Source organism: Rhinopithecus roxellana, chromosome 5, assembly GCF_007565055.1.
Source record: "Rhinopithecus roxellana isolate Shanxi Qingling chromosome 5, ASM756505v1, whole genome shotgun sequence".
NCBI lineage: Eukaryota > Metazoa > Chordata > Mammalia > Primates > Cercopithecidae > Rhinopithecus > Rhinopithecus roxellana.
This window is the reverse complement of record NC_044553.1, coordinates 63644716-63658805: the sequence shown is the minus strand read 5'-3', so window position 1 is coordinate 63658805 and position 14090 is coordinate 63644716. Positions and strand designations below refer to the sequence as shown.

The 14090-nt window shown below is 48.3% G+C and overlaps 1 protein-coding gene across 1 annotated transcript in view; it reads left to right on the top strand.

Annotated features, from left to right (window-relative positions):
• CA12 (carbonic anhydrase 12) overlaps positions 1-14090 on the top strand; it is a 46950-nt gene that overhangs the window by 25917 nt on the left and 6943 nt on the right. Inside the window, exons 3-4 of the mRNA XM_030930814.1 lie at positions 10132-10311; positions 11204-11346. Coding sequence (XP_030786674.1) covers positions 10132-10311; positions 11204-11346 — 323 coding nt within the window. The remainder of the gene's footprint in view (positions 1-10131; positions 10312-11203; positions 11347-14090) is intronic.

Here is a 14090-nt window from a genome sequence, read left to right as displayed (position 1 = left end):
GTTTTAAGGCACCACCAAACTATTTGATGTTCCCACCAACAATAAATGTTTGAGATAATGAAAAAGTTCTGTTATGTATATTTTACTACAATTTTTTATTTTTTATTTGAAACATTCAGTCACTCAGGCTGGAGTGCAGTGGTGCAATCTCAGCTCACAGCTACCTCCGTCTCCTGGGTTTAAGCGATTCTCCTGCCTTAGTCTCCCAAGTAGCTGGGACTACAGGCACGTGCCACCATGCCTGGCTATTTTTTGTACTTTTAGTAGAGACGAGGTTTCGTCATGTTGGCCAGGCTGGTCTTGAACTCCTGGCCTCAGGTGATCTGCCCTCCTCGGCCTCCCAAAGTGCTGGGATTACAGGCATGAGCCACTGTGCCTGGCCAACAGTTTTTAAAAAGAGATTAAGCCATGAAAACATGGTTAGAAAAGGCAGTTATGTTTCTCATGGTCAACACTGAATAAAAATTACTTCAAACACCATATTTAATAATGTAAATGTTATGCATATAATAGTGCATGAAAAAGATGGTTTCTGCAGTCCTTTCCGTTCAGAGATGGTTACTGGTCCTTGCCTGAGCCTGGAGCCCCCTATTTTGAATATTGTGTTGAAGAAAGATAGAACAGGATGTCTTTCTTGTGAGGGCGGTGGCTACAGGGCTCTGCTGTGGACTTAGCACTTTCACATCTAGCACGATTCCTCACATGAATTGGCCAAGGAAGATGAAGGAGGGTAACACATGGTTAGCACTGAGGCGGGGCTCAGGCCTGGCTAGTTTTCATGACAGGGGTTAGGCTGTTCGCATGTCAGCAGTTTGTTTAACTTAGTGGTTTGTTGTTGTTTGTTGCTTAGTTGGAGAGTCATTTGTTGAACGCCTCCATGTGCCAGGCTCTGTAGCAGGAGCCAGGTACACGCACGCGGAGAGCAAGCTGACAGCATAGTGCAGCGCTTCTCAGCCTCAGCCCACAGCAGCATCACCAGGCAGTCTTGTCCAACAGCAGATGCTGGGCGCCACCCCCAGAGTGTCCGGTTCGGAGGCCTGGTTTAGGGCCCGAGACTCCGCATTTCGAACGGGTTCCTAAGCGGTGATGATGATGCTTGTCTGGAGCCACACTTTGAGAACCACTGGACTATTGGGGTGGAAAGGCAGACAATATTGTTTTGATCAGTGTGGCTGCTGCAGTAGAAGAGAAATGCAAATGTTGTGTAGAAGCACAGAAGAGGGGGAACCCCTTTACCCTGCCCCAGCGGGCGAGAGGGTGTTTCAGGGAGATGTGAAGCAGCTTGGTGTGTCCGCAGGATGCAAGCAGCTCGGCGCTGCTGGAATGAAAAGGAGGGCTGGGAGCAGACACAGAAAAGTCCAGAGAGGTGGGCGAAGCCTCTCCAGGATGAACATACTCTAAGGCCACAGGTCATGAGAACCTAAGAGGGGGTTAGAAATGGAGAAGCAAAAGCAAATAGATCATCACCCTTTACCTTTGGCAGCCTGGAAGCCCCACCCACCTCCCTGTAATAAACCTCGCCTCCAGAAGGAACTGGACGCAGACCTTGACACCCGTGTGTAAATGACTGCGGAGTCTACTTTTTGTCCCCGCCTCATCCCCCACCCAGCAATATTAGATGGGGATTATTGGCGGGGTGGAGGAGAAGGACTTCCTGAGGGCAGGTGGAGGGCTGAGTTGGCAGCCCCAGCCTTATGGTTCACCTATTCTGGCCTCCAGCCTGCACTCCTGGCCCCCACAACCATGGCTGGATGGGAAATGATTCCCATCTCTCTCTGTGTTAATGCATCCATCAGTCCTGCTCCTGTGACTAGAGCCACAGAGAACACAGCTAAGCCACAGGACTCAGAGGGGACAGCAGCCTTCATGTCCCCTCTAAATCCATCTGGAAACCAGGCATCCTCAGGATGGTGTCTGCATGTAGAAGCCACTTTTTTGTTGTTGTTTAGAGATGGGGTCTTGCTGTGTTGCCCAGGCTGTTCTCAAACTCCTGGGCTCAACTGATCCTCCTGCCTCCCCAAGAGTGGATTTGGGTGGATTTTACCAAGCCCAAGTCTCAACCTCCTTCTCTAGCTGACCCAAACAAAAATGGAAATAATAAAGACAAAAGTTTGATGCAAAGTGTGGATTAAAGCATCTTTAGAAAATGTGTTTATTTTTATTGCTCTATAATGTAAAATCCAAGGAAAAAGAGTGGCTGCTATGGCAGTCCAGCTTTGAGCTTTATTCATAATAAGTAACCCTCACCCTCTAGCCCTCCCTCACTGTCCCAGGACCACCTCTGATTCGGTGGTGCCACTGACAAAGGAAAAACTCTTAATGCCAGTTTGATTCCTTGCCCTCTGTTTGTACATAATAAAATTGTAAGACCTCACCCATCGATTATTAACCCATGCCCCAGTCACCTCCTTTCCTTCTAGGCAGGACATTGGGGTTTATGACTCTGCCTCTCCACCTACCAGGCAGGAAAACAGGTAGAATTCAGCAGGTTGTGGCCTTCTGTGCGGGGGGTCAGGCCCTTACCAAGGTGATGCTGTGGGAACGCCACACTACTGACTGGCTCAACCCACTGGGTTTTTATGAGAAGACGTAGATATTTTAATCAGCTTCAGAAGTGAACCGCAGGACCTATAAATGTCTTTTAAACATGTTTTTAAAATGTAGCTTCTAGGCTGGGTGCAGTGGCTCATGCCTATAATCTCAGCACTTTGGGAGGCTGAGGTGGGAGGATCGGTTCAGCTCAGGAGTTTGAGACCAATCTGGGCAACATAGCAAGACCCTATCTCTAAAAAAAAAAAAAAAAAAAATGGCTTTTACATGCAGACACCATCCTGAAGATTTCTGGTTTCCAGATGGATTTAGATGGGACATGAAGGCTGCTGTCCCCTCTGAGTCCTGTGGCTTAGCTGTGTTCTCTGTGGCTCTAGCCACAGGAGCGGGATTCTTGGATGACTCCCAGAGAGAGGCAGGTACTAGTCTCCCAACAGGAAGACCTTTCTAACAGATGGAGGAATGTACACAAGCAGGTATCAATTGATCCCAGCTCAGCCTTGGCACACAGCAGGACCCAGACCTGGCAAAGGGAGGCTGGATGGATCCCAGGCTCTTTCTGAGTCAATGCATCACACGTCCCTAGCATATACCAGCTCTCCACTGCAGCAGGGCCTCTGAGCTTGCTGGGCCCTCTCTCATGAATGCCATTCCTCAGGTTTCACTCATGGTTGGTTCTGCTTGTCCTTTAAATCTCAGCTTTAATGGCACCTCCTCCAGGAAGCCTGCCTGCATTATCCGCTTAACAGGGATTCCTCCGTTTTTCTGTTGCAGCCCTTGTTTAATTCCTTTGCAGTGCTGGTTGCAGACTAATTATTTCCTTTGTGCATTGGTTTACTTGTTATTTATTATCAGTCTCTTACACTGGACTGTGAGTGCCACAAGGTCAGAGACTAGAGCTGTTTTGTTCTCCATTGCATCTTTAGCACCTAGTACAGTGCCTGACACATACTAGACACATTTGTTGAAGAAATGAATGCATTAACTTCAAAATTAAATTGCACTCCAAGAAGGAGAGCATTTAGAGAGTTCTCTCTTTCATTCAACATTTGAGTACTCGTTTTTTATTGCAAATACAATCCATTGTATTAAATGTATATTCAAATTTGGTACATAATTTTTGATCATTTTCATATAGATATACATGCCTTTGATTATGGTCAGATCTCCTTACAAAACAAACTTTGAGGGACTAACCAAAAGCTATCATTGTCCTGAAATGTTGCCTATTTGTTGAAAAAGGGTGTGTCATCATCTAGAATGTGTAAACTTTGCCATTACAGCGGTATCCGTTGGGGCAAGTTTTGTTCTGACTGCGTGTTGGTAGCTGGCCCAAAGAGATGTGCCCTGGAGCTTGGGCCCAGGCAACTTCTCCAGGAAGCTGCCTGCAGTGAGCACTGACACAGACACAGGGGGGTCCACCTCAGAGTATGACCTCCAAGAAGTGTTACGGGGCAGAATTAATGTTGACCCCGGTGGCTGGATCCCCCCACTGTCTTTCCGGGGCTACCTTTCATCAGGGAGCCCCTCTTTCTTCTGTCTCCAACCTTCCTTCTCTGCTCTGTTTTGCCATCTGCATAGCAGTTTGCTGAAGCCTCTTCATAAAAAACAAAAACACAGGCTGGGTGCGGTGGCTCGCACCTGTAATCCCACCACTTTGGGAGGCCAAGGCAGGTGGATCACTTGAGGTCAGGAGTCTGAGACCAGCCTGGCCAACATGGCGAAACACCATGTCTACTAAAAATATAAAAAATTAGCCATTCGTGGTGGCAGGCACCTGGAATCCCAGCTACTTGGGAGGCTGAGGCAGAAGAATTGCTTGAACTCAGGAGGCGGATGTTGCAGTGAGCTGAGATTGCGCCACTGCGCTCCAGCCTGGGTGACAGAGCAAGACTCAGTTTCAAAAACAAAAACAGAAACCAAAACCAAAATCCTTCTCATTACCCTCACCTTACCATCACCACCACACATATACTCTTCTCTCCTCTCTTTATGGCTAAATTTCTGAAATGAGCTTAAAAAACCCTCCACATTCATTTAAGGATGTGTTCAGACATGAGTAGGGATATGACATAAAGTTCTGGTCTTCCAAAGATCTTTGAAACTCGTAGTCTGAGCTCTAGTCTGTAATAGGCTTCTGTACTAGTCTGGTGCTAACAGTCACAGGTGAGGTATGCTAACAATCATCACTGTGCTTGCTAGTGTGCACAACCCAAGTCAGCTGGCCGAGCAGTTCAAGCCAGGGACGAGAAAGCACTGGGGTATCTTTGGCAGGACCTGAGCTGGACTTCGAAGAGTGGATGAAATTTGCAAAGGTCCGGAGGAAAGAAGAGGGCATTTGAGCAGAGTTTTTAATAAGGGCATTTGTGAAGGTGGGTTGGCATAGCCTGCTCTTAGGCTCGGGCCGCTGGCTGAACCATGGGGCGGGCTGGGGCGGGATGTGGGGGCCTTTGAAGACTTTGACAAGTTGGGGCACTTCAAGGCCATGAAAAACAGCTAGGCTGTGCTTGGTGTTGGTGGGGTGGGGCAGGGCGTGCTAGGGAGAAAGGGAGTGTACAGATGGGTGGTGGGGTGGTGCCACCCAAGCCAGGCTATGACAAGATTGATCTGGTTACTGCAGGAGAGCCAGTCTGGCAGTGTAACAAGGAAGGCTGGGGCCGGTTGCCTGTGGGAAGTCTTTGCAATGCGGCATGGCGAGGGCCTAACCCATGGAAACATGGGAGTTCATGACCCACTAAGGGCAAAGGATAGACCGAGCTGGCTCTGAGATATTGAGCCTTGGAGAAGTGGGGCCCAGGTGTTCTCTGACGAGGCATTCCACCATCAAGCTGTAATCTAGGCCATAACACATCCTCTAATTGCAATATTGCAAAAAATACATGGACTGTATTTGAACCCTGAATTTTACAAACTGTTAAAAAGTTATGACCTATTTGGAAAATTTTGAATTCTAACTAAATTTGATAATCTTAAGGTATTAATTGTTAACTAGGTGTGGTCATGGTACTGTGGTTTTAAGAGCCCTTATGTTTTAGAGAAACATACTGAAATATGTACAGATGAAATATATCTGGATCTGTTTCCAAGTTATCCAGGTAGATAAGGGGAGAATGGCTTAGCACAGATGAGACAGGACTGTTTGTGAATTGTAAGCTGTCCAAGCTGGGTGACATGGGGTTCGTTTCTCTCCTCTCTCTACATTGGATACATTTGAAATTTTCTGTAAAAACATTCTGGTCCTTGGATAATGCAGGGCCTACACCCTGGGACTCACAATCCCCAATCAGAAATCATGGGAGGCATTTTGAGCTGTGCCATGTTCATCTCTTGTTACCTTTCAAAACAGGAATTCTGGCCACTTCTGTTTTGCCTAGAGCAGAAAAAACGCATAGACAGGAAAGAAATCATGCCTTGGCTTTATTTGGAAAAACAAACTGTGAGAGACATGTGATCCCCCTGTGTCAGAATCATGGGAAGAGTCCAACCAACTGGCGGCAAAGTCAAAACTCAGAAGAGCAAAGGCAAATTTTTAGCTGGAAATAAATGCTTCTTTTAGAAGAGTCAGTCCCAGTGGAGGATTTCTGGCAGTGGAGCACTTGGCATGAGTGTGAAAGCTGAGACCGAGTTGAAAAATGGTAGCCCAGGGTGTAGCGGCCAGCATAAGGCCAGCGCTATGCAGTCACATGTCACAGCTCAGGGAACAGAAAGGCCTGCTGTTGTCACCTCTGATATTGGTTGTCCCGGTGCCCACCCTCATGGCACCTCTATCTGTCACATGCCACAAAGACAGGAGGCTGCTCTGACAGTTTCCCCAGCTGTGCAAGGCGGGGACACCACTAGCCATTACATGCTGGGGGAGGCCCTATGAACTTCCTTGGCAGGCCATCTCCCAGGCTACAGGGCAGAAATCAGATTTCTTTTTCTGTTCTTTTCTTTTTTTCTTCTCAAGACGGAGTCACCCTCTGTCGCCCAGGCTGGAGTGCAGTGGCGTGATCTCGGCTCACTGCAAGGTCCACCTCCCGGCTTCACATCATTCTCCTGCCTCAGCCTCCTGAGTAGCTGGGACTACAGGCGCCCGCCACCGCGACCGGCTAATTTTTTGTATTTTTAATAGACACGGGGTTTCACCGTGTTAGCCAGGATGGTCTCGATCTCCTAACCTCATGATCCACCCGCCTTGGCCTCCCAAAGTGCCGGGATTACAGGCGTGAGCCACTGTGTCCGGCCCAGATTTCTTTTTCAATGAGTGGCCCCAAACAGAAGCCATTTGCACACAGGTAAGCTAGAAAGCTAGGAAGGTATATTTTGAACCTGAGCAAGTGATCTCATTTTTCCTCCTCTTTTTTGAGGAGAAGAAATATATGAGGGAATTAAGGTGGGTGCGCATTCTTTGGGAAAGGAGCAAGCATGAAACAGGTGTTGAGAGTTCAGGTTAGTAACATGTGAGGGCCCGCTCTGCGCCAGGCACTGTGGGAAGCGCAGCGATGGATGAGCCGTGGTCCTTGCCTTCAAGGAGAGCGTGCGGGAGCCAGGAAATTCCAGGTGCACAAAATCTAGATAAATACTGAAGGACACATAAGTCCTGTGACCCAAGCGAAGTAACTGTTACTTAGCCAAAGTCAAACTTCGGGCAAATCACTTAAATCTCTATTTTTCATCTATAAAATGGTGTAATTCTTGCCTTGCTTACCCCATCAGGTTATAGAGTTATAAGGATCAAAACTACTACAATAAAACAACAATGAGAAGGAGGGGAAGGAGGAGGAGGAGGAGGAGGAGAAGGAGGAGAAGACAGGGCTTTCTTGACCTTGCTGACCTACAGACCTGTGACTAGTGCCCAAGGACGAACTCCGCTGTGGATGGCAGCCAGGACCAGGGCAGGTTCCTGATGCAGATGGCTGTCCACTCCAAGCCAGTCCTGGAGCACCAGTACCCTGTGTCCTCATTCCCAAAGCTGGTTCCCCTGGGCACCTTGTCACAGGCCTAGTAGCTGCCTTGACATGAGCAACCTCTCTGACTCGTTCAAATTCGCCTGACAGATGGTGAAGGTGCTTAGTCCTAGTATTCTTAATAAATATCAGAGCTTAAGAGCCAGAAGGAAGCTTCCAGAACATAGCATCCACACACATCCCATCCCCACCACCACCCCCACCATTTGTACGAAGGGCAATGGAGGCTCCAGCAGGGAACATAACCCACTGAGGTACTGGGACAGTGATGCTGGAATCTCGTTCTCTGGACTCCCCTGGTCCAACATAGCTGCCTCTCTTTCCAAGAAAGGTTTTTCCAACCCCAACTCTACTGCCTTTAATATCCTTAGTCTTTCCTGCCCCCAAATACCTCATTTGGTCCTAACTTCCAATAAAGTGTATTTAGGGCAAGAGAAAAAGGAAACGTTCCCCAAGTCACATTTTCCCAAGCCCTCTGTTCTTTTTCATTCTTCGGGAAAGTGATTCCTAAATGCCCATGAGGGCATGTGACCCTACTAATAATATGGGTTCACAGAGACGAAGATGAGGGGTTCCTATCTTCACGAGGCTCTTGTTTAGCTAGCAGTAAAATGCCCTCTTGATGAAACCTTTTTGAACCCCCACTACAGGAAAAGAAAACCCTTCCAATCCAGTTCCCTTTAGTCCTGTGTGCAAAGAGAAAGCTTCTCATTGCTACATCTCTTTACTTTGAGTCTTTTGCATTCATGCCTGGCTGGCAGCTTCCGCCCTGCTGGCTGTGGGCCCAGGCAGTATTGTGAGCACAGGAAAGGCTGGCAGCCTCACTTAGGGAGTCTTACCCTGCGCTGTGTCTCTTCCTGACCCCGGGGGTCTACATGAGGCCTCATGGTTGCTTCATTCTGCTCCCTGCTGCCCCTAAAGCATTCGGTTTGCCCCCCAGCTGAATGGTTGTCTTACTCCAGTTTGGCCCTGGAGTGCCTGCTTTGATATCCTCCAGACTCCCTCTTCCCTAGTCACCATCTTGGTGTAGTTGAGTTACTTTAAGGCCTTGAAAATAAGAATAGTATAGCCCAGTGGAGACTCTGGTATCCCAAGTAAGAAGACTGGTGTCCAGTGAAAGGTTGGACTGGAGAGTCTGCCATTCCGTCATGCTGTAACATTTCTGAAAATGCATAGCCTAAGGTTGACAGCCGGAAAAATCAGTAGGGTTCCGATGTGTGTTTCCGGACCTAGAAGTAAGAACTAAGCCTGGGACCAACGCCTCATAGCGTTTTAAACGAACCTGGGTACCGGCTATCACTTCTGATTCTTCCCACTCTCAGATAAGGTCCCCTAGTTAGGGAGGACGACGCCGGGGGGTGGGATTCTGCGGGGCCAATGTAACTTTTACACTCTTGTGAGACAGTGTGGTGGTCTACGGAAGAATTCCCAGAAGAGGTGGTGTTCCTTTCCCCTTTTCTCCATTTACTCGCCTTCCTTGTGTCGAAATACTGATGAACGGACCTCAGATGGCAAAGCTTGATCCCCAACTCTGATAGAGCCCACAGGACACCCTGGGTCTACCTTAACGAGCCATGACATGCCAATTCTTTGCTTTTCTGGAGAAACCTTGGCCAGAAAGTCTGTTTAATTACCATGGAGATAATCTTTTAAACATAGATTTACATTCTTTAAAGACTTTTTCCCTGTGGGAGTAGGAAAGTTCATCTGCACATAGCATGTTTATTTTCATTTCCAGGGGAGGAACTGTTTTCTAGTAGTTAGCAAGAAGCTTGAGCCCTGGAGGAATTTCTTTTTTTAAAGTCTGTTCCTCTTTGCTGATAGTGCATCAATTATATTGTAATAATTAGTTTACAGTGTGGTCATATTTTTTTTCCAGCTTAAACTCTGTACTTCACTCTGCGATTCCAGGCCTGTAATTATTTAACATTTGTCAAGCATCCCTATCAGATTGAGTTCTATAGTTACTCTAAACGTGGGTATCAAGAGTCAATGTCCTCAGGGGTTTCTCATCAGGAAGGTCATACTGGCAAAGCCAGCAGCCACAAAGACCTATTCAGGTTGGTGCAAAAGCAATTGCGGTTTTTGCATGAAAGTAATGGCAAAAACCGCAATTATTTTTGCACCAACTTAATACTTGGCGCTGTGGTCAGTGAGACATGAATTTTTCCCACCTGGGGTGGCCCGGCAGGGTTGCTAAATTTTTCCCTGCTAGAATGCCAGCTTGGATGAGTAGGGCTTCTATCGTATTCAACCTGGCAGCCCCAAGACCCAGAGTAATTCCTGGCTCATAATAGGTGCTGACTAAGCAGATGCTGAATTACTGAAAGTCAACAGGTCTTGACGTGTGTGTCAAATAGGAACAATGGACAAAATAAAGCAGAGTTCAGTGGGCTCCTGGCTCTGGCCTGGGCAGCCCTAGTCCTTCTTTCCCCACATCACTTAAGAGCAGGTGGTCCTCAGTGGTTGCGGGACCTGATTCTGGAGGCTGAGACTCTGGGCCTTGAAGATTTACCTCTGGGGATTCAGAAAAGAGGAGAAAAGGAGTAATTGTATTGAACAGAGAATTAGAAGACAAGGAAAATCCCTTTGTGAGAAACTCTAAATCTTGAGCATGGATCTCTGTGTCCAGGTCCTGATGGGGAGAACAGCTGGTCCAAGAAGTACCCGTCCTGTGGGGGCCTGCTGCAGTCCCCCATAGACCTGCACAGTGACATCCTCCAGTATGATGCCAGCCTCACGCCCCTCAAGTTCCAAGGCTACAATCTGTCTGCCAACCAGCAGTTTCTCCTGACCAACAATGGCCATTCAGGTGAGGGAGAGGCCTTGGAGACCTGAGGGGTATGTCTGGGTCTCCCTGGCTGTCAGGCCTGTCCTTTTCCATCTGGCAGGGAAGGGTTCTGCAGAAGCATCCAGAAGGAGGGATGGGGCCGGGGCGCCTTTGAGAGATTCCAGGAGCACTCTCTCCAGGGGATGTTGGAGGCCCTGGGCTCTGATGGTCCTGCCAGGGCTGCACTTCCCAGAAGAAGCACATCTCTCAGGATGGGGCAGGAGACAGACCTGAGCCCCGTGGTTCATTGGCTGTGCAGCTGGAGTGAATTCTGGACCATCATAAATGACTCAAGGAACCACACAGTTTAGGAGGGGCACCCAGGCTTTGGAGTCAGACCAACATGTACTTGAGCCCTGGCTTGACTGCTTATGAGCCATGAGCCTCTAGGTGACAATTTTAGCCTCCTTGAACTTCCATCTGGAAATGGACATATTAATGGGTACCATGAAGACTGCAGATTATGTATGTTGGGGTCGACATGCAGAGTGAAGTAAATGCTTCATAAATAGCAGTTACCATTGTTGTTATACAATTCTAAAGCTCGGAAGCTACTTCACTAAAGGTTCCAGGTGTCTGATCCATCAATATGTAAATAAATACCCATCCATTGATCTAGCGTTAGTGTTTCTGGCATCATTTTCCAGGGGGAACCAAGAAGGTGCTGATGCCACTGGAGTTGCTTTGGGGAAGAGGGGACATTCTCAGGGAAAGAGCCCAGGTGTCTGACCTTTAGGCTGCATCTCTGCTCTGCACCTCACTCCATCCACCTGCCTCTCTCTGGGCTCCAGGGAGGGAGTGTTGCCTACCTGACTGCTCTCTGGCAGTGCACAGCTGGCCGGGGCTCTGAAGGCTGCTCCTCCACTCCCCACAGTGAAGCTGAACCTGCCCTCGGACATGCACATCCAGGGCCTCCAGTCTCGCTACAGTGCCACGCAGCTGCACCTGCACTGGGGGAACCCGAATGACCCGCACGGCTCTGAGCACACTGTCAGCGGACAGCACTTCGCCGCCGAGGTAAGTAGGGCTGCCAGTCTGGCAGAGGCTGGTCTGCAGTGGGTGGTGTGGCACCCTCTCGACCTGGCTGCTGTGCAGATAACACCAGAGCCTGGGACAGGCTGCCTTCAGGCTATCTGCCCCATCTCTGCCCCTGGCACAGGGGATGCAGCCACGCCAGCCTGCAGCTCATCTGCACTGTCCTGGTCCCTTTCTTCTTCTGAACATGCTGAGTTTGTCCCTGTGTCTTTTACTGAGTGATGCTGCTGGGGAGGCAGTATTCCCAGGGTGGCCCAGCGGGACATACATGCCCTTCTTTTAGACATTGCCTTCCTATCTGTGCAGATGAAAATCTCCTGCTGACTCACACTGGGCTCGTTGCTCCCCCAAACTTCTCAGCCTTTCTTCATATGTCATGCTGTTTGCATCTTTTTGATCCTCTTTCCTTTCTCTCGGCACGGGTTGCTTTTAGAACATGGGGACATGGGTCTAGGGCCACTCTTCTACCTGGCCACAAGTCTAGGGGTGCCTGACAGTCTAATGTGTTGGGCATGATGGCAAGCAGACTCACTAGGGACAAGATGCCACCCAGGGCAGCATCGTGTCATGTCGCCTTGAGGTGCTACCCCAAAATGCCTAAAGAAAATTAGAGGAAGGGCAGAGCATTTGTCCTATGCGATTGCAGGATGGGGTGGGGCAAGGAGGGGGTTGAAATGCTCCACTTTGGAACTCCAATAGCCCTGAACTGGGGGTGTGGCTCTGAATATTTACAGGGAAATACAAGGAGATAAATGCTGCTGACTGAGCTGGGGAGTCCATGGCCAATAGCGACCATTCCCCTCTGTTCATAACTGCTGAACTGCTTAATGTCTCAGGCTAATCATAGGTCTACTTGCAAGCATGGAAGGGGTAGGATCTGACTCAAAAGGATGGCACCACTGGAGGTTCACATATTTCAGAGCAGGCCCTTCCCTGAAGCTCAAGAACTGAAATTTCCTCCAGGCTAATTGCAGTGTTGAGACTTCTGCTTTCCCCATGGGGAATAAAGAAGGTGTAAACCAAAAAGTGTCTGAGACTCAATCCATTTAGAAGTTTATTTTGCCAAGGTTAAGGACACATGCCTGGGAAACAGGGGCACAAGTCTATGCCTTTCTCCAAAGATGATCTTCAGGGCTTCAATATTTAAAGGGGAAAGGGCAGATACTGGGGAAAGAGGGAGAAATGTTTAAAAGGTGTGGGGAGGTTAAGAGGCAAGAGGTCACATCTTCTGAGTTTTTGATCGGCCATTCACATGTGAGATGGGGTAGAGGAATAGTCACTCGTGCATTCATGTAGCTCAGTGAATCTGCATTCTTACAAGATAAAATAGACATGGGCAGAGGAAGCAATTAGATATGCATTTGTCTCAGGTAAGCAGAGGGATGACTTTGAGTTCTGTCCTTTGTCCTGAACCCGTGAAGATAAGTTACCCATTGACACTGTCAGGGTGAAATTCAACAGAACTGCTTTCGGGTAAAGACCTTGCAGCCCACAGTGAATTTCCTAGTGGGCAAAATGTGAGATGTGTAGCTTTTTTATCTTTGTAGTCATCTTATTTAGGAATAGAATGAGAGGCAGGTTTGCCTGATGCAGCTCCCAGCTTGACTTTTCCCTTTGGCTTAGTGATTTGGGCGTCTCGAGATTTATTTTCCTTTCACAAAGGAGGTTAGGGTATAGATTGGCAGGGTTTATGTATTTAACAATTTTCCTTTTTTTTTTTTTTGAGACGGAGTCTCGCTCTGTGACCCAGGCTGGAGTGCAGTGGCGCGATCTCAGCTCACTGCAAGCTCTGCCTCCTTGGTTGATGTCACTCTCCTGCCTCAGCTTCCCGAGTAGCTGGGAGTACAGGCGCCCACCACCGTGCCCAGCTAATTTTTTGTATTTTTTGGTAGAGATGGGGTTTCACTGTGTTCGCCAGAATGGTCTCGATCTCCTGACCTCGTGATTCGCCTGCCTCGGCCTCCCAGAGTGCTGGGATTACAGGCGTGAGGCACTGCGCGCAGCCTAAAAATATTTCTACTTCTTGTATTTTCTGCTCTTAAGTCACATCATCAGACCAAGGGTCTGGTTAAGATGGACCATAAATGCCAATACTAGAGAAAAGACATCAAGGTATCCCTCAGGTGGGTCCTCTAAGGAAGGACCTTGAAAGTGTAGTGGTTCTTTTGGATGGAGTCCATAGAAGAAGATTCTGGCAGGGCGCAGTGGCTCACGCCTATAATCCCAGCACTTTTGGAGGCTGAAGCGGGTGAATCACCTGAGGTCGGGAGTTCGAGACCAGCCTGACCAACATGGTGAAACCCCATCTCTACTAAAAATGCAAAATTAGCCAGGCTTGGTGGCACATGCCTGTAATCCCAGCTACTCGGGAGGCTGAGGCAGGATAATCACTTGAACCTGGGAGGCGGAGGTTGTAGTGAGTTGAGATGACGCCATTGCACTCCAGCCTGGGCAACAAGAGCGAAACTCCAACTCAAAAAAAAAAAAAAAAAAGAGATTCTTTCTCTCTTAATCTCCTCAACAGGGAGCTCCTTTATGCTTGGATTAGTCTTCACTTCCTCTGAACACAGTAAGAAAAGTACAGACAAACCACAAGCTCAAAGGTCAGCTGTAAAAGGAAATAGGGACTTAGGACCTCAGAGGTTTTAATCATATAGAATTCAGCTCTGTTTCTCAAAGTGATGCCAGGCTGAGATGGTGTAGGCAGTGTGGCAGCCTAAGTCCTT